Source organism: Hyperolius riggenbachi, chromosome 2, assembly GCF_040937935.1.
Source record: "Hyperolius riggenbachi isolate aHypRig1 chromosome 2, aHypRig1.pri, whole genome shotgun sequence".
Lineage (NCBI taxonomy): Eukaryota > Metazoa > Chordata > Amphibia > Anura > Hyperoliidae > Hyperolius > Hyperolius riggenbachi.
In genome coordinates, this window is record NC_090647.1 from 341,607,093 (window position 1) to 341,633,313 (window position 26,221).

At 45.5% G+C, this 26,221-nt stretch overlaps 1 protein-coding gene across 1 annotated transcript in view; it reads left to right on the forward strand.

Annotated features, from left to right (window-relative positions):
- Window positions 1–26,002, forward strand: part of LOC137544447 (pancreatic secretory granule membrane major glycoprotein GP2-like) — a 99,889-nt gene extending 73,887 nt beyond the window's left edge. Inside the window, exons 8-11 of the mRNA XM_068265524.1 lie at window positions 8,254–8,413; window positions 8,517–8,583; window positions 20,952–20,984; window positions 25,759–26,002. Of these exons, the coding sequence (XP_068121625.1) occupies window positions 8,254–8,413; window positions 8,517–8,583; window positions 20,952–20,984; window positions 25,759–25,829 (331 nt within the window). The 3' untranslated portion in view covers window positions 25,830–26,002. The remainder of the gene's footprint in view (window positions 1–8,253; window positions 8,414–8,516; window positions 8,584–20,951; window positions 20,985–25,758) is intronic.
- The last annotated feature ends 219 nt before the right edge of the window (window positions 26,003–26,221 follow it).

Consider the following 26,221-nt stretch of genomic DNA (forward strand, 5'->3'; position numbering starts at 1 on the left):
TGCATTTTCTGTGGAGAGGCGGATACGCCGCCGATCTGTGACGATGCCTCCGGCAGCACTGAAACAGCGTTCCAACATAACGCTGGCTGCCGGGCAAGCCAGCACCTCTATTGCGTACATTGCCAGTTTGTGCCAGGTGTCTAGCTTCGATACCCAATAGTTGAAGGGTGCAGATGGATTGTTCAACACAGCTACGCCATCTGAAATGTAGTCCTTGACCATCTTCTCCAGGCGATCGGTGTTGGAGGTGGATCTGCACGCTTGCTGTTCTGTGTGCTGCTGCATGGGTGTCAGAAAATTTTCCCACTCCAAGGACACTGCCGATACCATTCCCTTTTGGGCACTAGCTGCGGCTTGTGTTGTTTGCTGCCCTCCTGGTCGTCCTGGGTTTGCGGAAGTCAGTCTGTCGGCGTACAACTGGCTAGAGGAGGGGGAGGATGTCAATCTCCTCTCTAAAGTCTCCACAAGGGCCTGCTGGTATTCTTCCATTTTGACCTGTCTGGCTCTTTCTTCAAGCAGTGTTGGAACATTGTGTTTGTACCGTGGATCCAGAAGGGTATAAACCCAGTAATTGGTGTTGTCCAGAATGCGCACAATGCGTGGGTCGCGTTCAATGCAGTCCTAGGCCGAAGAGGTCATAGCCTAGGGTCACAAAACCTGTTTATTTGGGCAATTTCAATGGTGGCGAGTCTGACGTACATAAATCGCAGCAATGGCGAGCCATTGCCCTTTGAAATGGTGTGAGATTTTGGAACGGTAAATAGGAGGCCCAATGAAAGCCTATGGGGAATTTTACCAATTTTGGACCCCTGTAACTCTGGTTTGCAGAGATGTAGGGACCCCATCTTTGGAATCCAAGTCTAACAATATGTCTTCTACCTGCATGAGACATTTCGTGAGATTCAGACGTTGCTAACGGCCATGGCTGAGATTTATGTACGCCACCATCACTACCATTGAAATAGCCCAAATAAACAGGTTTTTGTGACCCTAGGCTATGACCTCTTCGGCCTAGGGGCCCGAAACTCACCAGTCATGTTCCCCCTAAGGGTCCCTACAATGCTAGAAAATTTGGTACTGCTGAGCCATTGCCCTTTGAAAAGATGTGAGATTTTGGAAAGTGAAATAGGGAGGCAATGAAATCCTATGGGGGATTTTACCAATTTTGGACCCCTGTAACTCTGGTTTGCAGAGATGTAGGGACCCCATCTTTGGAATCCAAGTCTAACAATATGTCTTCTACCTGCATGAGACATTTCGTGAGATTCAGACTTTGCTAACGGCCATTGCTGAGATTTATGTACGCCACCATCACTACCATTGAAATAGCCCAAATAAACAGGTTTTTGTGACCCTAGGCTATGACCTCTTCGGCCTAGGGGCCCGAAACTCACCAGTCATGTTCCCCCTAAGGGTCCCTACAATGCTAGAAAATTTGGTACTGCTGAGCCATTGCCCTTTGAAAAGATGTGAGATTTTGGAAAGTGAAATAGGGAGGCAATGAAATCCTATGGGGGATTTTACCAATTTTGGACCCCTGTAACTCTGGTTTGCAGAGATGTAGGGACCCCATCTTTGGAATCCAAGTCTAACAATATGTCTTCTACCTGCATGAGACATTTCGTGAGATTCAGACGTTGCTAACGGCCATGGCTGAGATTTATGTACGCCACCATCACTACCATTGAAATAGCCCAAATAAACAGGTTTTTGTGACCCTAGGCTATGACCTCTTCGGCCTAGGGGCCCAAAACTCACCAGTCATGTTCCCCCTAAGGGTCCCTACAATGCTAGAAAATTTGGTACTGCTGAGCCATTGCCCTTTGAAAAGATGTGAGATTTTGGAAAGTGAAATAGGGAGGCAATGAAATCCTATGGGGGATTTTACCAATTTTGGACCCCTGTAACTCTGGTTTGCAGAGATGTAGGGACCCCATCTTTGGAATCCAAGTCTAACAATATGTCTTCTACCTGCATGAGACATTTCGTGAGATTCAGACTTTGCTAACGGCCATTGCTGAGATTTATGTACGCCACCATCACTACCATTGAAATAGCCCAAATAAACAGGTTTTTGCGACCCTAGGCTATGACCTCTTCGGCCTAGGGGCCCGAAACTCACCAGTCATGTTCCCCCTAAGGGTCCCTACAATGCTAGAAAATTTGGTACTGCTGAGCCATTGCCCTTTGAAAAAATGTGAGATTTTGGAAAGTGAAATAGGGAGGCAATGAAATCCTATGGGGGATTTTACCAATTTTGGACCCCTGTAACTCTGGTTTGCAGAGATGTAGGGACCCCATCTTTGGAATCCAAGTCTAACAATATGTCTTCTACCTGCATGAGACATTTCGTGAGATTCAGACTTTGCTAACGGCCATTGCTGAGATTTATGTACGCCACCATCACTACCATTGAAATAGCCCAAATAAACAGGTTTTTGCGACCCTAGGCTATGACCTCTTCGGCCTAGGGGCCCGAAACTCACCAGTCATGTTCCCCCTAAGGGTCCCTACAATGCTAGAAAATTTGGTACTGCTGAGCCATTGCCCTTTGAAAAAATGTGAGATTTTGGAAAGTGAAATAGGGAGGCAATAAAATCCTATGGGGGATATAACCAATTTTGGACCCCTGTAACTCTGGTTTGCAGAGATGTAGGGACCCCATCTTTGGAATCCAAGTCTAACAATATGTCTTCTACCTGCATGAGACATTTCGTGAGATTCAGACTTTGCTAACGGCCATGGCTGAGATTTATGTACGCCACCATCACTACCATTGAAATAGCCCAAATAAACAGGTTTTTGTGACCCTAGGCTATGACCTCTTCGGCCTAGGGGCCCGAAACTCACCAGTCATGTTCCCCCTAAGGGTCCCTACAATGCTAGAAAATTTGCCACTGCTGAGTAATTGCCCTTTGAAAAGATGTGAGATTTTGGAACTGTAAATAGGAGGCCCAATGAAAGCCTATGGGGGATTTTACCAAATTTGGAGCCCTGTAACTCTGGTTTGCAGAGATGTAGGGAACCCATCTTTGGAGCCCAAGTCTAACAATATGTCTTCTACCTGCATGAGACATTTCGTGAGATTCAGACGTTGCTAACGGCCATTGCTGCGATTTATGTACGTCAGACTCGCCACCATTGAAATTGCCCAAATAAACAGGTTTTTGTGACCCTAGGCTATGACCTCTTCGGCCTAGGACTGCATTGAACGCGACCCACGCATTGTGCGCATTCTGGACAACACCAATTACTGGGTTTATACCCTTCTGGATCCACGGTACAAACACAATGTTCCAAAACTGCTTGAAGAAAAAGCCAGACAGGACAAAATGGAAGAATACCAGCAGGCCCTTGTGGAGACTTTAGAGAGGAGATTGACATCCTCCCCCTCCTCTAGCCAGTTGTACGCCGACAGACTGACTTCCGCAAACCCAGGACGACCAGGAGGGCAGCAAACAACACAAGCCGCAGCTAGTGCCCAAAAGGGAATGGTATCGGCAGTGTCCTTGGAGTGGGAAAATTTTCTGACACCCATGCAGCAGCACACAGAACAGCAAGCGTGCAGATCCACCTCCAACACCGATCGCCTGGAGAAGATGGTCAAGGACTACATGTCAGATGGCGTAGCTGTGTTGAACAATCCATCTGCACCCTTCAACTATTGGGTATCAAAGCTAGACACCTGGCACAAACTGGCAATGTACGCAATAGAGGTGCTGGCTTGCCCGGCAGCCAGCGTTATGTCGGAACGCTGTTTCAGTGCTGCCGGAGGCATCGTCACAGATCGGCGGCGTATCCGCCTCTCCACAGAAAATGCAGACCGTCTGACTCAAATTAAAATGAATCAATCCTGGATTGGAAACGACTACGCAACACTCCCGGACCCCAACCAAGTAACATGAACAATGAACATCTGTGATGGGTTAGCGTTTCCGGTCCCTGTTTATTGAACCTCTCATCTGTATTACATTTATGACTGCATGGCGACAAAATGCAAATTGCTATCCGCACGCTTCTTGTCCTCATGCAAGGCCTGGGTTGTTGTGTCTCAAAGCGTGGCCTTCTCCTCCTGCGCCACCCTCCTCCTGTTCCATCACGTGTGCTGCTGCTGGGTTAGCGTTACCGGTCCCTTTTCCTGGAACCTCTTATATGTATTACATTTATGACTGCATGCCGACAAAAAGCATGTTACCTGTGCAAAGAAAACAGACATTTCCCGCATTTAAAAGACAGTTTTCCCTTTGAAACTTTAAAATCTATTTTCTCAAAAACTATAAGCTCTTTTTGCTAAAAAATTTTTCCCTCTTGTAACCACTCCCAAGGTGCACATACCCTGTAAATTTGGGGTATGTAGCATGTAAGGAGGCTTTACAAAGCACAAAAGTTCGGTTCCCCATTGACTTCCATTATGTTCGGAGTTCGGGTCGAACACCCGAACATCGCGGCCATGTTCGGCCTGTTCGGCCCGAACCCGAACATCTAGATGTTCGCCCAACACTAGCAGTGACAGGGGGTGATTGACAGGTGATCAGTGGGTTATTACAGGGAAGAACAGATGTAAATAATGCACTGGCGAATTGATAAGGGGGGGGGGTCTGAGGGCAATCTGAGCGTGTGGGCGGTTGATTGGGTGCCCGCAAGGGGCAGATTAGGGTCTGATCTGATGGGTAACAGTGACAGGTGGTGATAGGGGGTGATTGATGGGTGATTGATGGGTAATTAGTGGGTGTTTAGAGGAGGGAACAGATGTAAACAATGCGCTTGGGAGGTGATCTGACGGTGGGTTTGCCAGCGATCTGATGGTGTGGGTGGGTGATCAGATTGCCCCAAGGGGCAGGTTAGGGGCTGATTGATGGGTGGCAGTGACAGGGGGTGATTGATGGGTGATTGGCAGGTGATCAGTGGGTTATTACAGGGAAGAACAGATGTAAATAATGCACTAGCAAATTGATAAGGGGGGTCTTATGGCAATTTGATCGTGTGGGCGGTTGATTGGGTGCCCGCAAGGGGCAGATTAGGGTCTAATCTGATGGGTAACAGTGACAGGTGGTGATAGGGGGTGATTGAAGGGTAATTAGTGGGTGTTTAGAGGAGAGAACAGATGTAAACAATGCACTTGGGGGTGATCTGACGGCGGATTTGCGGGCGATCTGATGGTGTGGGTGGGTGATCAGATTGCCCGCAAGGGGCAGGTTAGGGGCTGATTGATGGGTGGCAGTGACAGGGGGTGATTGATGGGTGATTGATGGGTGATTGACAGGTGATCAGGGGGGATAGATGCATACAGTACACAGTGGGGGGGGGGGGGGGTCTGGGGAGAATCTGAGGGGTGGGGGTGATCAGGAGTCCCCAGGGGGCAGTTAGGACCTAAAATAAAAAAAATAGCGTTGACAGATTGTGACAGGGAGTGATTGATTGGTGATTAGGGGAGTGATTGGGTGCAAACAGTGGTCTGGGGGGTGGGCAGGGGGGGTCTGAGGGGTGCTGTGGGCGATCAGAGGGAAAGGGGGGGCAGGATCAGTGTGTTTGGTGCAGACTAGGGTGGCTGCAGCCTGCCCTGGTGGTCCCTCGGACACTGGGACCACCAGGGCACGAGGCAGCCTGTATAATACACTTTGTATACATTACAAAGTGTATTATACACTTTGTATGCGGCGATCGTGGGGTTAACAACCCGCGGGCGCTTCCGAACAGCCGGTGGGTTGTCGTCGCGGGTGGGTGGAGCCAGTTGCCGGGGGAAGCGCGCATCACCAGTGACGCGATTGCTCCCCCGGCATGCCGAAAGGATGCAACGTCAGTCCTTTCGGCGTCCACTTTGCCACCGACCATCGGCTGTGGGCGGTCAGCAAGTGGTTAAAAGGTACCTGAACTGACATGTATCAAGATGAGATAAATGTGTCCATGTACATAGAACTAGGCTGTGTTCATTTTTTGCCTCCATTTCACTTTAAGGTCTTGTTCACATTACAAATTGCTAGCACAATCACAAGCAATGAGTAATTTAGTTAGCGCTTTTAACCACTTGAGGACCCAGCCTTTACCCCCCCTTAAGGACCAGCGCTGATTACTGAGATCTGTACTGGGTGGGCTCTACAGCCCCCAGCACAGATCAAACATTAGGCAGAGCAACCAGATCACCCCCCCTTTTTCCCCACTAGGGGGATGATGTGCTGGGGGGGTCTGATCGCTCCTGCCTGCGTGTGGCTGGCGGGGGGGGGGCACCTCAAAGCCCCCTCCACCGCAGGATTCCCCTCTCCCTCTCCTCCCTCCCTGCCCCGGAGATCGGAGGCTGCACAGGAACGGATCTGTCCTGTGCAGCCTCTAACAGGCTCCTGCCTGTCATGTGACAGTGATCCCCGGCCGCTGATTGGCCGGGGATCGCTGATCTGGTACAACGCTGCTACTGTTAGCAGCGTTGTACAAATGTAAACAAAGCGGATTATTTCCGCTTGTGTTTACATTTAGCCTGCGAGCCGCGATCGGCAGCCCGCAGGCTATTCACGGAGCCCCCCGCCGTGAATTGACAGGAAGCAGCCGCTCGCGCGAGCGGCTGTTTCCTGATTAATTAGCCTGCAGCTGGCGGCGCAGATGTGCATCGCTGGTCCTGCAGCTACCACTTTGCCAACGCGCGTTATGAGTGCGCGGTCGGCAAGTGGTTAAAAGCACTTTTCCCTGCGCTTTGGGCTTAGAAAAGCGATTTTCTAAGCACTTTTGTGGTGCAATGATTTTTTACACTTTCTGACGTCAGTCAGGAAGTGAACTCTTTGACCAGGAAATGAATAAATACAATGTATTTATACATGAAAGCTCTCGGGAAATCGCTTTTCAAAGCGGTATATCAAGTGCTTTGCGATTTCTCTATACTTTCTATTGAATCATAAATGCTCAGAAAATGGTGCGTTTGCAATTCAATAGAAAGCGCATCGCTCATGTGCGAACACTCATATTGAGCATCATTGCACTGTGGTGGCCTCACATCACAGATCTGCAGACAATAAATCTACAGAATGTCATGAAGAATAAAGGCAGTTCTAAAAGCAAAAAGGGGTCTAACTCAGTACTAGTAAGACATAACTAATAAAACACTACACCACATATAAAATGCAGAAACCATCACCCCAGATGACAAATGCAGAAACCATTACTTAAAATGTCAAATGCAGAAATGATTACCCCAAATGTCAAATGCAAAAATGATTACCACAAATGTCAAATGCAGAAACCATTACTACACATGTGAAATGCAGAAACATTAACCCCAAATGTCAATGCAGAAACCATTACCACACATGTGAAATGCAGAAATGTTAACTCCTAAATGTCAAATGCAGAAGCCATTAACACACATGTGAAATGTAGAAACTGTAAACGCCAAATACTACAAATGCAGAAACCGTTAGCACTTGTGCAGTCTACATCTAAATAAAATGTTTAAGTCTAGCTTATAACAAGGCAGAGAAAAATGGTGCATTGTGGTGAATAAAAGCTTAACCACAAGCAGAGGAAGAAGAGAGCGAGTTGTTGCCTTAGCAACGAATGCTGGCGCCGCTAAGGTTCGGGGCACTATCATGGGCACTACCACAGTGGTCAGAGATTCAGGACTGAAGCCCTGGTTCTTCAGCCCTAACAACGTACCTGCTGATGACCAATAACTGATTAATCCAACACTGATAGGACATTTATTGAATTGGCTTGTAGTAGTCAACATATCATGTGCAGATTTAATTGTTGAGATCGAATCTTGCAAAAATAAATAAATAAATAAAATTACCCATATAAGGACATATTTAGTGAACACTAGTAATTCCTCTAATACACTGTATACAATATAGCAGTATACAATCATATTTAAAATACAACAATACGCTACATGATAACATATATATATATATTTTTTTTTTTTTTACTTTGGTGATGTGAACTAAAGATGGTCAACGAAATACTAACATTCAGAGTTTATGCAAATTTGTCTTCAGTTTGTATGCCGCTTGGAACAGGACCAGTCAAGTATAGTTGCTTATGATTTTAATTAGTCCAGTTCCAAGCCACACACAAATTTCCACAACATTTGTATCAAATTGAAACACATGCATCTAATTGATCATCACTAATGTGAACAAGCCTAAATCAAGGTTATGAGAAGAGTATCGGTATTTAAAAAAAAAAAACAACAACTGCTGGGAAGTGTAATTTTAGTGATAGGTTCGGCCAGACTTTATTTTCACACATCTACATTTTATTCTTTTGAAGTTGTCCTACAGGTCAAGTACCAGATATCCAAGTGATTGAGAATGGTGTATCAAAGGAGGTCCGTTTCAGCATAGCATCTTTCAGTTTCCAGAACTTTGACATGGTCTACATATTCTGTAACGCCCGGTTGTGTAACAGTGCATCTGGGACTTGTTCATCTGTGAGTTATTGACCCATATACCCTCATTCCCTCATTCTTATTAATATGCTATTCTGTTTTCAATGCCTCCTTATATTATTGTTTCTTTTCTTACCCTATTCAGTGTTCATCATCTCGTGAAGTTTCCCAGAACACCACACAGTTCGGACTAGGTCCTTTCATTTTTGTTGGTGAGTATTTCTAAGTTAATATTTAGGTAATCAAATAAAGTACCTAGGTGAACACCTTTTTCCACTTTGGCTTTTGCTACTTCTATAGTTTCTTAATATCAGTGTGTCTAAACATGTTAAGAAATGTAACTTAATTTCCTTTTTAGTGTTAAAGCTACATTTTACATGTAACAATCTTACAATATCTCTCACATTCTGCTATTTACAGTAGAAGTAGAAGTCAGGTACTACAGTCCATTATCAAACATGGATGATCGGCAGAATGTGCAATTGAACATGAATCTGAAGCAGGCCAGAAAAAAGTTAGATACTCATATACGTAGGGTAAAGGCACTGGATCCATTACAGTTGTCCTAGTCCTATTTGACCTGCATGTTGAATACCTTTTTTGGCACTCCATGTCCAGGCTTTGGAAGTACTTGTGTCCCAGAGTAGTGCCTAAGATGAGTGGATTGATATTGTTCATGCACAAGTCTGGGTTGTGCATGTGCAGTGTGAATGTGCCTGTCTTTGGAACCATTTAGGTACGCAAGTGCTTCCAAAGCCTGCTGAGGAGTACCAAAGGCACGTTGGGGCACCATGATGAAAGGGACTTCTACCTCATTGAAGTCACGCAGGGCATGTTTGACTTCAGCATCAGGTGAGATATACACCTCTACCAGGAAATAGGAGGAGAACTCCCTGGACGCGTATTTCGGTCTGCAGTTGACCCGTAGAGATTGAGATCAGGGGAGCACTTCCTGGCTAGTATTGATGTGTTGGGGCACCATGAGGTCCTGATGTAAAAACAGATGCTGCTTCCTTTCTTTTTTTCCCATAAAGGGTGGTGTTGTGGTCCTCCTGGATAAGGCGGAAGCCTGGGAGATGGAGGGCGTTGTCCAGTATATCATCGTGCAGCAGTGTTTCAGTGAAACAGAGCATTGGGGTATTGCCGCCAAACTCGCTCTTGTTGCTGAGGAGATAAACTTCATCCAACTTGATAGGGAGGGAGCGGACATTCAAGAGGAGGATCAAGGGTGTGAGTGACCACAGTGCTTTTCTCTTTAGCCACAGGAGGGCACCTGCTCGAGTGCCCTTCCTCCTCTAACTTGCACAAGACACAGTGATTTGTTGGACATGGCTCCAGACAGAGTTGAAATGGGTGGGTTCACTGCATGTTTCCTAACGGATGAGCTGCAACCTGGAGTAAACATGCGAGGGGTGTGGGGCGGCATGGGGATAGTAGTTCCATAGGGCTAGCATGGGGGATGGGGGGGGGGGGGGGCGGTGACGGCTACATTCCACCATCTAAGCATATGCAGCCCAGTAGCAGTCAGACATGACACAGGAGGAATGTGGTGCACAGTAGCAAAGCCAGCAGGTAACACAGCTCAGCAGATAATAATGCAGCCCAGCAGTGTACTTGCAGCTCAGCAGACAGTAGACAGGATATAAAGCAATCTATGGCAGAGGAGAGGTCAACAAGCAGGCTGGCCTAGCATAGCACAGTCAGTAAAATGTTCCTCAACAGACCATCAGTAAACAGGAAAATTATTTAATAGTAAGGCTAGGTCCACACCTGCGGTCCATGATCCTGTAAAACCTGAACGCAAATGGATCCATGCTGCCCTTTTGCAGCAAACGTTTTTGATCCGTTTGACTTTTTTTTTCTATCCCCAAAAATGGATGGCTGCAGCCAGGCCCCCAATAGGTGTCCCCCAGGTAGCATGAGGGGGCAGCAGCCAGGACAGGGGATAGTGGGCACAGTGGTGGGGAGGGAGGTCGACCCCCCCTCACCTGGGTCCCACTGTCCCCGCTCCCCCCTCCAGCTATTTGCAGTAAAAGTGTAGCGAGTGAGTTAGCAGGGAAGCACCTTACTTCCTCTGCTCGCCATGACTTCCTGCAATGCCGCCCTCTAGTGGGCGGCATTGCAAGAAGTCACGTGGCAAGCAGTGGAAGAAAAGTAAACTTCCCCTCTCCCTCGCTACACTTTTGCCACAAATAGCTGGAGGGGGGAGTGGGGACGGGAGGACCCAGGTGAAGGAGGGGGCTGCGACCCCCCCTCCCTGCCGCTGTGCCCGCTAACCCTGTCCTGGCTGCTACCCCCTCAGGCTACCTGGGGGACACCTATTGGGTTGACGTGAAGGGGAGGAGCAGGCAGTAGGCAAGGCGCATCTCCCTCTGTTTTGTGTGCAAGAATAGCCTGTGTAGAGGGAGATCCGTTTTTGCACTGCCCTCCACTACCCCTGCATGTATCAGGATCCATGTGCGTTGCAGGAAAATGCAGCAGATCCGGATCTTCCGTTCAGGTTTTGAAAATGGGTCCCCGCAAACGCAGACGGATCCGTTTTTTGCTTAGATGAAGAGGGCTGCTATTTTTAACATTGGTATCCGTGGCTCCGGTTTTGATCAGGTTTTAGAAACGGAGCCACTGATACGTTCCCGGACAGGGGCGCCTTTACCTACTGACCACCCAGGCAGCGGCTTGGAGTGGCTTTGATGGGGAAGGCGCAATAAATTACTGTCAGTCCAAGGGGAAATAAAAATTCCTGTCCTGAAAGACCGTTGTAAGGGACGGGAGAGAAAAAGATTTCCTTCTGTTTTAAGAAGGCAAATTACACCAAGCGTTGCTTTTTTAGTAGGAGGGCATTTGGTTCCTTTTATCCCCCTATACATTCCTAGTAGCTTGGGTCACCCTGAGCTGCTTGGTTACTCTGCTCTTTTCACAAATAGCCTTCTGCTAAGTCACTAAAGAATCATTCAGAGTTCAGAATTATAGATACTCCCTAAGAAGAAGGTGTCTGGTTTATAGCTGTTCTCTGCCCCTCCACAGAGGTGACAGCGCCCTACCCCCAAATGTTACTGAGTCTGCAGAGCGAGTGAGACAAACAAACAAACAAACAGTAAACTCTGCAGACAGCTGTGTGCTCTGCTAGAATGTCTGCATGTCTAGATGTCAGGAGGATCGCCATGACTAGCTATGGAGCGGTAGGATCATCTGATCCTCTCCCCTACACAGCCCAAACTTCTCCCTGAATTCAACAGGACAGTGTTTGAAGTGTGTAATGGACACAGTGGGGGTTGCAGGTTTTGTCTTTCATTGTGAGAGAGTGAATAGGAGGGCAGCATCTAAAGCTCAAACAATGATAATGGACATGTAAGCAATGTGTGTAATTACATCCATCACTACTTATAATTGAAGATGGCATAATAATGTATTTCCATCCATTAATGCTGTCTGTTTGCCCTCTCTCTAATGCTATGTACCACCTCACGATTTTTCCAACGATTTTCCCGATGTCCATCAATTTTTTCTTTTGAGCGACAAGTAGTCATTTACACGATGTCGTGACATCGCTTAGCATTGTGTGGTGAAAAGTGACCGTCACTGAGGTTCAAGTAAAGTACTGAGGTCGCTTGACTTCTCGTTCGCGCCCGTCCTGTAATGTCACGTGACATCTCACATACCCGCTGGCAGGAAGATGAATCGCTGGACGCTTGTCATGAGGGACACCTCGCTGGATCCATCTTCCTGTGTTGTTGCAGTCACTGTGGTGAGTGTGGAGCTTAACTTTGCTCGCCCTCACCCTCTGCTCATGCTCCCTCTCCCACTGTCTCTCTGACCAAACAACTGCTACTTGGGAAACAATGTGCACAATTATGTAACAACAATAACAATAACAATAATATTTATATAGCGCTTTTCTCCCTGGGGACTCAAAGCGCTGTGACCCTGCATTATGCAGTCTCAAAGGCTAGGGAAAAGAGGTGAGTTTTTAGCCTTTTTTTAAAGCTGTCCAGAGAAGGAGCCTCTCGTACTGATTGTGGAAGTGAGTTCCATAGAGTAGGGGCTGCATAGGAAAAGGCCCGAGCACCAAATGTTAAGTGTATCCTGGGAATAACCAGCGTCATCTTGTTGGCAGAGCGGAGGGTGCGTGTACACTAGTCTGAGCACTCTTCAGGGAAGCCAGTAGCATTTGGAACTATTATTGTGTATTTATGTAGCACTGACATCTTCAGCACTTTACAGAGTACATAGTCATGTCACTGACTGCTCACTGGAGCTTACAATTTCATCCCTACCATAGTCAAACTGTAATGTCCGACCATATTATTATCATGTATTTATATAGCACTGACATCTTCTGCAGTACTTTATATAGCACTGACATCTTCTGCAGTACTTTACAGAGTACATAGTCATGTCACTGACTGTCCTCAGAGGATCTCACAATCTAATCCTACTATAGTCATAGTCTAATGTCCTACCATATTATTATTATGTATTTATATAGCACTGACATCTTCTGCAGCACTTTACAGAGAACATAGTCATGTCACGGACTGTCCCCAGAGGAGCTCACAATCTAATCCTACCATAGTCATAGTCTAATGTCCTACCATATTATTATTATGTATTTATATAGCACTGACATCTTCTGCAGCACTTTAGAGAGTACATAGTGATGTCACTGACTGTCCTCAGAGGAGCTCACAATCTAACCCTACCATAGTCATAGTCTAATGTCCTACCATATTATTATTATTTATTTATATAGCACTGACATCTCTTGAAGCACTTTACAGAGTACATAGTCATGTCACTGACTGTCCTTAGAGGAGCTCACAGTCTAATCCCTACCACAGTTATAGTCTAATATTTTCAATATAGGATTGTTTTGGGGTAAACCAGTTGACTTATTAGTATGTTTTTTAGGATGCAGGAAATGTCTAAAGTGTCTGAAGACAGAAACTCCATGCAGATTTTGCCCTGGCCAATGTTCAAGCCTAGGACTCAGCACTAAAATGCAGTAGTGGTACCCACTGAGCCTCTATTCTACTCATAGATATCTGCTCATCCATGTCATCAATTCTGACCCTCCACTACCCTCCCTCCCTCCATTCTACTTCTCTTCTCTTGTATCACTTACACTACAAACACACTGTGCTTATCTCCAGAATGGATTATGAATCAAACTGTTAGGCCCAGTGCACACCAAAACCGCTAGCAGATCCTCAAAACGCTAGCGGTTTTTGAAGCAGATTTCAGAGCGATTCTAGGCATGTTTAGAGACATTTTCTAAACATGCCGAGTGTTTTTGTGAAGCAGATTACAAATATTGTTACAGTAAAAGCTGTTACTGAACAGCTTCTGTAACAAATACGCCTGGAAAACCGCTCTGATCTAGTGTTTTTCAGAGCGGTTTGCATTTTTCCTATACTTTACATTGAGGCAGAATCGCTTCTGCAAACCGCAAATGTGCAGCAGGAGGCACATTTGCGGTTTGCTAAAAACCTCAAACCGCTGGTGTGCACCATCCCATGGAAATACATTAGCCAAGCGTTTTCACAGACAGATGCGGTTGGCGGATCGCTGCTAAAACCGCTCGGTGTGCACTGGGCCTTAAACCACCTTACCATATCAGCCCTTCAATGTCATGATATACTCACTCCAGTCCTACCCTAACAGGTGGTAACATATTTGCATATCTCATAATGTTTGTGAAAAATTATTTTGAAAGTAAGAATGTCTTGCTTGATAATCCAATCTTGCAATGTGACTGCCATTGGAACTTGTAGTGTGGATGCTGTATTTATTTGAGGTGCATACTGGCAGCATGTGCTGTATGGCATACAATGCTGATCATCCACAAGGCAAACTTAGGCAGCTGCCTAGGGTCTAGAGAGAGTTTAGGGGCCTGGTGGTTGCTAGCCCCCACCAAATCTAACTAAATAAGCCAGGTGAACATCAGTGGAGGGCAAAGTGTTATCTTGCCTAGGGCCCCATTTCATAGTTATCCCTCTCTGATGGCTTATATCATGTGTGAAGTGTTCTATAATGGATATGATTTTTGTTTTATTTTTTATGGGGGGGGGGGGGGGCGCCACAGGATTTCTTGCCTGGAGTGACAAGAAGGCTAGAGGCGCCCCTGTTCCCGGACCTATTGTGAACCTACTCTAACAGTCCATCAATGTTCATTTTACAATAATTATTAGTCTGGGAGCATCAGGTCATCATTATACAATCCATGAGGCAGAGCGGTACATAAGCGGTGCATGCATGACTGCGGTGTCCGTTGGCTCAGCTAGTAACAGGAGGAGAGGTGTGTTGCAAACCAGGAGCATCAAGAATGCGTCATTAGAAGCCCGGCAGCAGAGGAAGTCGCATGGAGAAACCGGATGTCTTCAATCATAGCAGGCATGATGGAGGCGGTAAACCGCTGCCCGCACAGGGGGTCACAGAGACACAAGGGGGAGGGAGTAGAGTCAGGCACAGTGGGGACAAAGGCAGTGAATCCCTGATGGCGGCAGGTCGGCAGTTCATATCGGTGGGTGTTCGTAAGTCGGGGATTCCCTGCCTTTGCCGTATAAGATGCAGGGACTTTTTCTCCCCACTTTTTGAGGCGAAAAAGTGCCTCCTATATGGCGGAAAATAGTGTATACAATATTAAGAATACTCGGAACAAGCATAAAACAATCTTTTTAGCTAATCAAGACATAATATATAAATATATGCATATTTATATATGCATTTGATACAGCATTTACAGCTGGCCAGCACACCCCACATAGTGTAACACTTGGCGCATGTGTGACCTACTGGCCTACCCCAGTGAAGTCATATGTAAGGGGTACACGGCATCACCAAACCCACCGGTTCCAGTGTATTTATACAAAATGAGGGAAGTATGCAGTGGTGGTCAGTGGCTTCACAGTCTGCTACAGCTGAGCTAACATCTTATAGCTGTAAGGTGCTGTGAATTTGTTTTATGGTTTGGAGCACACAGTTTTGACCCTCTTCCAGTACACTCTGCATGGCGCTTGTATGCTTCTCCTGTGTTTGCATGAGTTTCCTCACACACTCTAAAAATATAATAAGAGGTTTATTGACATTACCAAACTCACCCTTACCTTCAAGATAAAAAGAACAAAGGAAGGGACCAATCTAGTGTAGTAAGTATAAGTGATTGTTGTGGCAGAACCCTGGTCTGCAATCCAAACACACTCAATGGGCCATAGAATACGATTATAAAAACACATTTAAGTACAATAATAATAATAAAATTACAAGTATATCCTATAGCAGGAAAGAGGTATGCGGTTTAACTACCAAGCAGTGTCCAACACCGGCAAGTCTATCTATACATAGGCTTAGGATAGAGACTATTTGCGCTGGCTATAAAGATGTATATTAACCACTACCTATGGGCGTCGGCAAAGTGGCACACCCAGGACCGCGTAACGCAGATGAGTGTCGGGTCCTGGGACATGGAAATACCGGGGATCGCCCGCATTAATGCGCGCGCATCCGCCGGTATTAGGCTCTGCCCACCCGCGATGTCAACCCGCCGGCTGTTTAGACGTAGTATAATGTGTTTTGGGTTGTATTTTTACATATACCCATGCTGGGTGGGAGAAATATCTCTGTAAATGACAATTTTTTTATTTTTTTACATACAATTGTCCATTTACAGAGATATTTCTCCCACCCAGCATGGCTATGTGTAAAAATACACCCCAAAACACATTATACTACTTCTCCTGAGTACGGAGATACCACATGTGTGGCACTTCTTTGCACCCTAACTGCGCTAAGGGGCCCAAAGTCCAATGAGTACCTTTAGGATTTCACAGGTCATTTTGAGACATTTGGTTTCAAGACTACTCCTCACGGTTTACGGCCCCTAAAATGCCAGGGCAGTATAGGAACACCACAAATTACCCCATTATAGAAAGAAGACACCCCAACGTATTCTGTTAGGAGTATGGTGAGTTCATAGAAGATTTTATTTTTTGTCACAAGTTAGCGGAAATTGATTTTTATCTGGGTTTTTTTTCACAAAGTGTCATTTTCCGCTAACTTGTGACAAAAAAATAAAATCTTCTATGAACTCACTATACTCCTAACTGAATACCTTGGGGTGTCTTCTTTCTAAAATGGGGTCATTTGTGGGGTTCCTATACTGTCCTGGCATTTTAGGGGCCCTAAACTGTGAGGAGTAGTCTTTAAACCAAATGTCTCAAAATGACCAGAGTAATCCTAAAGGTACTCATTGCACTTTGGGCCCCATTAGCTCAGTTAGGGTGCAAAAAAAGTACCACACATGTGGTATCGCTGTACTCGGGAGAAGTAGTATAATGTGTTTTGGGGTGTATTTTTACACATACCCATGTGGGTGGGAGAAATATCTCTGTAAATGGACAATTGTGTGTAAAAAAATAAAAAAAATCTAATTTACAGAGATATTTCTCCCACCCAGCATGGGTATGTGTAAAAATACACCCCAAAACACATTATACTATTTCTCCTGAGTACGACGATACCACATGTGTGACACTTTTTTGCAGCCTAGGTGCACTAAGGGGCCTAAGTCCTCAGGGTAAACGCTATAAGGCCTCTTGCACACTGCATGCATTTCAGATTCCGATTCCGCTTTTTAATCTGTTTTTACATCCGATTCCGATTCAGATTTTTAATCTTAACTGCATGCTGCGTTTTTTGATCCGTTTTTCTGTTGAATGTATTCAAGGAAAATCGGAAACGGAATCGGAATCGGAATTGGAAACGGAATCGGAATCGGAAAACGGATTTGCAGTGTGCAGGGAGCCTATCTTTTACCCAAACCAATAAATATACACTTATTAGATTTTTTTTTATCAAAGACATGTAGCACAATAAATTTGGACAAAAATGTATATAGAAATTTTACTTTATTTGAAAAATGTCAGCACAGGAAGTTAAAAAAAATCATTTTTTTTGACAAAATGCATGTCTTTTTTGATGAATATAATAAAAACTAAAAATCACAGCAGCAATCAAATAGCACCAAAAGAAAGCTGTATTAGGGACAAGAAAAGGAGGTAAACTTCATTTAGGTGGTAGGTTGTATGACTGAGTAATAAACCATTAAAGCTGCAGTGGTCTCAATGGAAAAAAGTGTCTGGTCCTTAAAGCTAATGGGAACCCGATGTATAAAAAAAAAAAGACAGATACTCACCTAAGGAGAGGGAAGGCTCGGTCCTAATGAGCCTTCCCTCTCCTCTCCCGGTGCCTGGTCCCACGCAGCATCCCCCGTAGCAGTATTCGACCATTTCGGTCAAATACTGCCACTTCCGTCGCTGAAGGAAGGTTTCAGAAGTCTTCGGGAGCACTCGGGCTCCCGAAGACGGGCCGCTGCATACTGCGCATGCGCGAGTGCCCTCTATGACGCACTTGTGCGCGTCTATGACGCACTAGCGCGTGCGCAGTATGGATCCGCTGGCCTTCGGGAGCCCGAGTGCTGCCGAAGACTCCAGAAGTCCCCGCGGCGGCGGATTTGCACGGAGGATTCACCGTGCACCGGGAGAGGAGAGGGTAGGCTCATTAGGACTCCGAGCCTTCCCTCTCCTTAGGTGAGTATCTGACTTTTTTTTTTTTACATGGGGTTACATTAACTTTAAGGGGTTTTATGACTGCAGTCCTTAAAGGAGTCATCAGGGCAAATAGAGTAAAATGAGTGGTACTTACCGGGGGCTTCCCCCAGCCCCAAGCTCCCAGGACCTCCCTCGCCGCAGCTCTGCCCGCAGCCGTTCGCCGGAGCTCCGACCCGGTCCCCGGCGACGATGTACTGCGCCTGCATGATCGGTGCTGTCAATCACCGCCACATGGGCCGGAGCGGACTGCGCAGGCGCAGAACTACTGCGCCTGCGCGGTCTGCCCCGGCCCACGTGGCGGTGATTGACAGCGCCAATCGCGCAGGCACAGTACAGAGCGACCTTCAGGTCGCTCTGACGTCATCGCCGGGGACCGGGTCGGAGCTCCGGCGAACGGCTGCGGGCAGAGTTGCGGCGAGGGAGGTCCTGGGAGCTTGGGGCTGGGGGAAGCCCCCGGTAAGTACCACTCATTTTACTCTATTTGCCCTGATGACTCCTTTAAGTGGTTAACGAGCTGTCCTTTAGCACCACCTAGTGACAGTCTATTTCCATAGAATGATAAATATTCAGTAACCATAGCTCATCACAGCAAAAGTTCAGTCCTTTTATCCAGATTCCAGATAGCTTGTTCCACAGCAACAAGGAGCACACTATTTGAGATGTCCAATCGCAACGTCTAATAAGGTTATGCAATCTCTTATTTGGATAATATAGAAACACTTCATATGGTATGTCCTTTGAGCAGATAGTAAGAAGAGGAAGATGCCCATTCGCAGTATCCCTAGTTACAGCGTATGGATCGACAAGCAATAGATGTCCAGTCGCAACATCACCATAGTATAGCTGTAGCACTATTTTCAAAAAGTCTCATGTGGACACAACTTGTGAAGATTTCATTGCTGCCATAACTTCTCATATGCATATAAACGTTGTTTGCATAGCTGGATGAGACATTGTGACATAGTGTGCGGAAGAACTTGAGTATAATTTAGCATGGGCTCAGGTATAACAACCAACTTGTCAGGCAAAAAAGTCCTCTATGGTGCTTAGCATGTACCAGGGTAGTTCAATAAAGCATTTCAGCATAGTAGGCAAAAGTCTATAAAATACTTAGCATATGCAGAAGTGATTGGACACGCTTGGTGAGCTGATGTCGACTGGTTTCGCCGGACTAGCCGGCTCCTCAAGACCTCTGACCGCTCTGTGCCTGCCGTTATAGGTTTTGGGCTCTCCCGATGCCATAAATGGCGTTTTTGCGGAAGTACGTCAGCTGCGCCGGAACCGTAGGCACGGCTTCTGCGTTCCACGAGGCCTGGGCTCTAGCCGGAAGAGAAACAGTCGTCGACCTAAAAAAATGGGAGCGTGTTGTCAGGCAACGATGATGCCTAGACATAGCGCCCCCTTGGCAAATCCATGTCCGCAGGGCACGCAGAGCACCATAGAACAGGCGGAAGAGAAGGAATAGGGACAGAGACAAGAGAAGGGGAAAGAAGAGGGAAAAAGAAAAAGGGGAAAGGAAAGGAAAAGGGGGGGGGGCACATGATAAGGTGGGGGAGGAGTAGAAGAGGGGGAAAAGGAAAAACCTGAATTGGTGCGCCGCATTTCCCGCAGACACTGGAAAGCACAACAAGGCCTGAATGGGAGAGTTCACAAAGTTATATATATGCTCTATTTTTAGCACAACATGAACCTATATTATGAACTCTAAATCCGTCAACTTTGTTCTCTCATGTTAGTATGCATCATTTAATTTACATATAAAGATAATTTGACTATCACAAACTTACTCCCATGATCATGCAAAGCTATCCTCAAGCTGTGCGTACCATGGTTTATAGGTGTCCCTAAATCGGTCACCAGCAGAGGAGTGACGTTAGCCAGAGGGAAAGCGTCCCCTGTCAGGAAAAAAAAAAGGGGGGGGGGGAATTTAAAAAAATAGTAAGTATAAGTACCAAGGAAACAGATTCCGATATAGATGTTATACTCAAACAATTAGGTAGGCCCATTCTGGCCTGGATGGTCTTCAGGTGTCTGGTCACTCTCCAGGAATGATAGTAATGGAGGAGCAGAACCACTAACCCTAAAGTAGGGTGTGAGTTATGAAAACTAGCTAAGAGGCCTTATATCTATATAATATAAAGTAAATAAAAAAGTGGTAAGCCAAACTTTTCATCAGTAAGGATAGTAATTAAATAATTTAGAAACGTTATTAAGCAGTTCAAACAATGTGTTTTGTGTTAGTCACCATTTTCTTAGGTCTGTGCATATTTATATTACTGACTGATTGACTCAGTACCTCATGCCTCATATATATTTATAGAATTATGTACATGAGTTTAGAGGTAGAAAGAAGGACATGGGGGTTGGTCTTTAAAACCACTTGCCGACTGCTCCGCGCTAATTGGCGTGAAGTTCTATGGTGGGGTTTTGCATGAGATTGCACGCTCCCTCATCAGTCTCCCAGCGGCGATCGCCGTCTATTTACAATGTACAGTGCTGTTGTTGTTTACAATGTACAGCAGCTGGTGTCACACAGCTGCCCTCCCGGGAGGCTCAGGAGCAATCGGCTGTCATAGGCTAATACTTATGATGCCTATGACAGCCGAGCATGGTGATTGGCTGGTGGGGGGAGGGAGGGTGGGCTGGGAATAAAAAAAATAGTAAAATGTATAAAAAAAAAGAAAAAAGAAAAAACAAACAGGGCATCAGCGATCAGAGCCCACCAACAGAAAGCTATGTTGGTGGGCAGAAAAGGGGGGGATCATGTGTGTGCTGATTTGTTCAGCCCTGCAGAGAACCCTTAAAGCTGCAGTGGCCTAATTTGTAAAAAATAGCCTGGTCACTAGGGGAGGGGAGGGGGGGGGTACATCCTGTGGTCCTTAAGTGGTTAAAAGAGGGACCATCCATCCATCTAACAACACAGTTTTAAGCTATGTATGTGTAATAATTTCTGCTTTGTTCTGGTTTAATTTCAGATACTCAGGATAGTTCGTCTTCCACCCACAATGGTAAGAAAATTAGACAAATAGTTTCTAACATGCAAATAATTTTCCCGCAAGTTGTTCTCACATACAATCTTGAACAATAATTTGTACTAGGCATGTAGGTTTGAAACTTGTAGCACAAAGTAGGCCAAGTATTTTTTCAAAGTATGTTCACTATACATTCTTTTCTTAGAACCTCCTCCCCTGCATACATTTAGAAAAGACGCCTGTTTAAAAGGGTGCAGGATAGCAGTGATATAATATCGGTAAATTTTCCGATATTCTGCTACATCCATGTATAAAAATATTGGTAATACTTACCTATATTTTACTATGACCTAACCTTCCCCTACTCCTCTCACACAGAACCTTCTGATGGTGGTGGGTTCATCTAACCCCCCCCCCTTTACCCCCCTTATGGTGCCTAACCCTAACCCCCTACATTTTGTTTAAAAAAAAAAAGGGTCTTGCACCATTTTCAACTGCTCCTTCCTTATACCCCCACCCTAGGCCAACAGATCGCTGGGGGGCACGGCTCAATGTAGTTACACCACTGATCATATTGGGATAGTATTTGCTATTGGGATAGTAATTATAGCACAGTGAGGAGTCTTCCATCATTTATACAACACTCACAGGGCCTGAATTACTAAAGTCCTGTAGAGCTGGAGAACATGAGTGATCATGCAAACCTGATCTGTTAAAAATGCTTTTGCAATTAGAAAGCAGCAATTATTCACTAAAGTCTGCTGCCAGTATCAAAACTGCTATTTCAGTAACCTTTCAACAACCTGGCTATGAGATGATATAACTTGTTGCAAGCATTTGTCACCTAATAATATACCATTTTTAATAAATTCAGACCAGTCTGCAGGATTACTTACATTCTGAAATATTTCCCAACTAAAGAGAACTTTACACAATTAAAGGGGACTTGAAGTGAGATGGATATGGAGGTTGAAATATTTATTTAATGTTAAATAATACAAATTGCCTGGTTGTCCTGTTGATCCTCTGCATCCAATGCTTTTAGCTATAGACCCTGAACAAGCTTGCAGATCAGGTGTTTCTGACAAAAATCTGACAAGATTATCTGCATGCTTGTTTCAGGTGTGTGATTCAGACACTACTGATGCATGAAAGATCAGCAGTACCCCAGGCAAATGGTATGGTTTAAAAGGAAATACATATGGCAGCCTCCATATACTATACATGGAAGAAGGAGAAGGAGCAGGAATGATCGGTACTGCAATGTACATTTATTCTTCAAAAAGTGAGGCACAGTCTGAATGCATAAATACAAAACAGTTGTGCAGCATACATGGACATACCGGTGCTCAGAGGTGTGATGGTGACGGTGGGTGCTGGGCACTGCTCGTCTGACGGCCGTTTCGCGCTGTAACCCGCTTCTACGGAGGCTGGAGGGCAAACTCCCACTATCCAGGTTTAAATAGGCCCTAAGGATGGCATTAGGCGTGTCCACGCCTGCAAAATCCGCCTACTTCCTTTAAAGGCAGCAAATAGCACAGTGGAATGCATATGTGTTCCACCAAAACTTCCTGGTAGTGGCCTTTTTGAAGAATAAATGTACATTGCAGTGCCGATCATTCCTGCTCCTTCTCCTTCTTCCATGTATGTACTTCCCTTGGATCAGAGCACGCAAGTTACAACACTGTGGGTGAGGTGTGTTTTACCTGCCTAATCCCCTTCCATGCTGACTACATACTGCTGCAGTGCCAACTGCCTTTCTACTTGTTTCTACCAGTACTCTTACCCTGAAGTTAGAGCACGCAGCATGTCCGTAAGTGTAATCCAGGATTGCGATATCAATTCAGGATCAGAAGACAACGATTCGGATAGCGGCATTGATTCGGAAGGGGTAGCAGTAGCTAATGGCAGAAGTGATGCTAAAAGCTTTTTAATCCAGCATCGTTTGCTAAATCTAGAAAAACGGTGGGTGCTAGGGTTTTAGAGACGAATCTCGAGAGACTGAACGACAAGGAGGCAATACTACCCTGGACTGTAACCACCCTGCAGCAATATAAAGACAATCAAATCATAGCAAGATGTTTCAGGAGACACGCAAAGCCATCCGAGTACCAAGACGACGATGAATTCGTGAAAAAGTAGAAAACAGCGCACATGGAATACGCAACTAGGCTGTGCAATTTCGTCCTGGAACGTTCCCAACAAGAACACGTCAAGATGTTTGAGGAGCTCAGTATAATCAAGTTCCAGCATCAAGATCGTGCTGACCATATACAATATTCGAAAACACTTAAGAGAATTGATTATAAACGAACTATCATCTAAGGCACTATTAAAGAACGCAAGCTGCGAAATAGAGACATGTCTACATAGATTGTTACTAAATACCACTTAAGTGTCAACGTCTGACTATGTTCCTGTTGCTTTCCTGTCCCCCCCCCCCCTATATCCCTCCCATTCCTCCTCTCCTTCCCTCTCCCCTTTATTCCCTCCTCTCCCACCCCATTTACCTTCCTTCCTTCCCCTCCTTCACTCTTGCTAATGTAGCCATTTGATGGAATAAACAGTGGGGTTGCACCAATCCAGGCCATTTGCCTCCTCCCCAGTCCCTCCAGATACATATGATGCTAGAGCATCATTTTAAACCAGTCTATTCCCACCCAGTCCCCACCTTTGCCACTTTTGACTAATATGGTGTATTGCATAAAGTATCACATAATTTTGCATTTATATATTTTTATAGATTGTTCTACGTATGCACAATCTGCACTTTTCCATGTGCACCAAGCATAATATGCAGTCACTGTAGCACGCTATGCCACTTAGAGTGGTGTCTACTGCTAGAGTTGGGCGAACAGTTCGGCTGTGTTAGCCGAACTGCAGCCGAACTGTTCGGCTGCCCAAGCTGTCATTTATCTGTGGCTCTTACTACTTCCGGGTCGCAATGACCCGGAGTAGTACGTCTGCGCTGGCCCGGCGGAGCGCGTCCTAGATCGTGCTCCCGTTGCCGGGCACTCTCTGCGCATGTGTGTGACGTCGAGTGACGTCACACACATGCGCAGAGAGTGCCCGGCAACGGGAGCGCGATCTAGGACGCGCTCCGCCGGGCCAGCGCAGACGTACTACTCCGGGTCATTGCGACCCGGAAGTAGTAAGAGCCACAGATAAATGACAGCTTGGGCAGCCGAACAGTTCGGCTAACACAGCCGAACTGTTCGCCCAACTCTATCTACTGCTCCAGTCCCTGCCTTAATTTAAATGCACTATAAATATACTTTTTTCCCTCACCAGTCATAATTTATTTAGCCACTAGATGGCACCTATCCCTCCATTGGCATCCAATGCATGCAATAGCATTTTGCAGCCATCTAATAAGTTTGGTCTGCAAAGGATGCCATAAGAGGGAGGTGAGGCCACTACCAGGAAGTTTTGGTGGAACACATATGCATTCCACTGTGCTATTTGCTGCCTTTAAAGGAAGTAGGCGGATTTTGCAGGCGTGGACACGCCTAATGCCATCCTTAGGGCCTATTTAAACCTGGATAGTGGGAGTTTGCCCTCCAGCCTCCATAGAAGCGCGTTACAGCGCGAATCGGCCGTCAGGCGAGCAGTGCCCAGCACCCACCGTCACCATCACACCTCTGAGCACCGGTATGTCCATGTATGCTGCACAACTGTTTTGTATTTATGCATTCGGACTGTGCCTCACTTTTTGAAGAATAAATGTACATTGCAGTGCAGATCATTCCTGCTCCTTCTCCTTCTTCCATGTATGTACTTCCCTTGGATCAGAGCACGCAAGTTACAACACTGTGGGTGAGGTGTGTTTTACCTGCCTAATCCCCTTCCATGCTGACTACATACTGCTGCAGTGCCAACTGCCTTTCTACTTGTTCCTCCATATACTATACCTCTCACTTCAAGTTCCCTTTAAGGCCCTTACAGACATGATATGATGAAACAGTGATTGTTTCTGGTGACAGTTTCTAGGAGGATCACTGTAAGCAAGCAACCTGTGCTGTCCGATGGAGCAGTGTGGTTGAGCAAAGGATAACTAGGATATGTCAAAGAATAGCAGTCATTTGGGTAAGGCACTTAGTGATTTAGTACAGCGGATTGCTAAGCAATTTCTTGCATAAATGTATTGATGCTAGGTTTGCTCTCAGTACAATCATGAATAGTTGTTTCAGGTGACAATATTCTAGTGGCTGTACAAAGCTTAAAGAAGAACTGTATCGAAAAATAGTAATATGATTCATGTTGTTTGATTCAAATTGAACCTGCTAATCATCATCTTTACTATTGGCAGACGAGAAAACAAAACAAAACTGCACAGCACCAACTGCCATTATCTATAAGCACAGCCATTAACAATGCAATGTGATAGGCTGAAAGGTTGATTCCAACAAGTGTGTTCCCTGCCTGAGGGCCCGTTTCCACCCGCGAATGGGATCGGAAGGGATGCGATGTGGCTACGCATCACTTCCGCTCCCATTCGCGTCACTTCCGCATCGGGAGATGCGGCCACCCATGGAAGGAGATGGGACGCAGATGAGGCCATGTGAGAATCTCCAGCATGCATTCTCGGATCCCTCTGCACCACTCTGCATAACCAGCACACAATGGAAACTGTTCCATTGTGTGCATTGGTTTCAGTTCATCCGCGGTGCAATGCAGCTATGTAACCGCATCACAACGGATGTAGCGGAAACGGGCCCTAACAGAACAACAATTCTTAGGGCAGGTAAACTCTATTTACTAACTTACCGTATTATCCTGTGTTATATTAACAAACTCCATCTTTTTTCAGGTTTGTCCTTTACTTTACTTGTGGGCAGCATTCTGGGACTTTGGGTACTGCGTATATCTGAGATGATATGAACTGTGAGTGCTGGGTTGCTTTATGCAGGAGAAGACCTATCAGTTTTGGAAGCGGAGTCTGTGGATCACTTTTGAATATAAACTATGGACCTGATGGAATATTGTATATGATCCAGATTATATTTATTTTTGGTCTGTGATCTAATAAAAAGATTTAATTTGCTGTTCTGAAATACCTACCAAGAGTTATTTGTGAAATATTCTGACTGTGTATTTGGATTAAAAATGAACTGAATTGAAATATTTCCCAATGAGCATAGAGGACAAAGTACCTAGTAATATAGTATTTGGTGAACATAAATGTATTTTGTACATTACCTAAATCTGTAGTTTTATAAACAAGGTATTCTTACATTGGGATAGTCATCATTTCATCTGGTAGGTAGTGATCG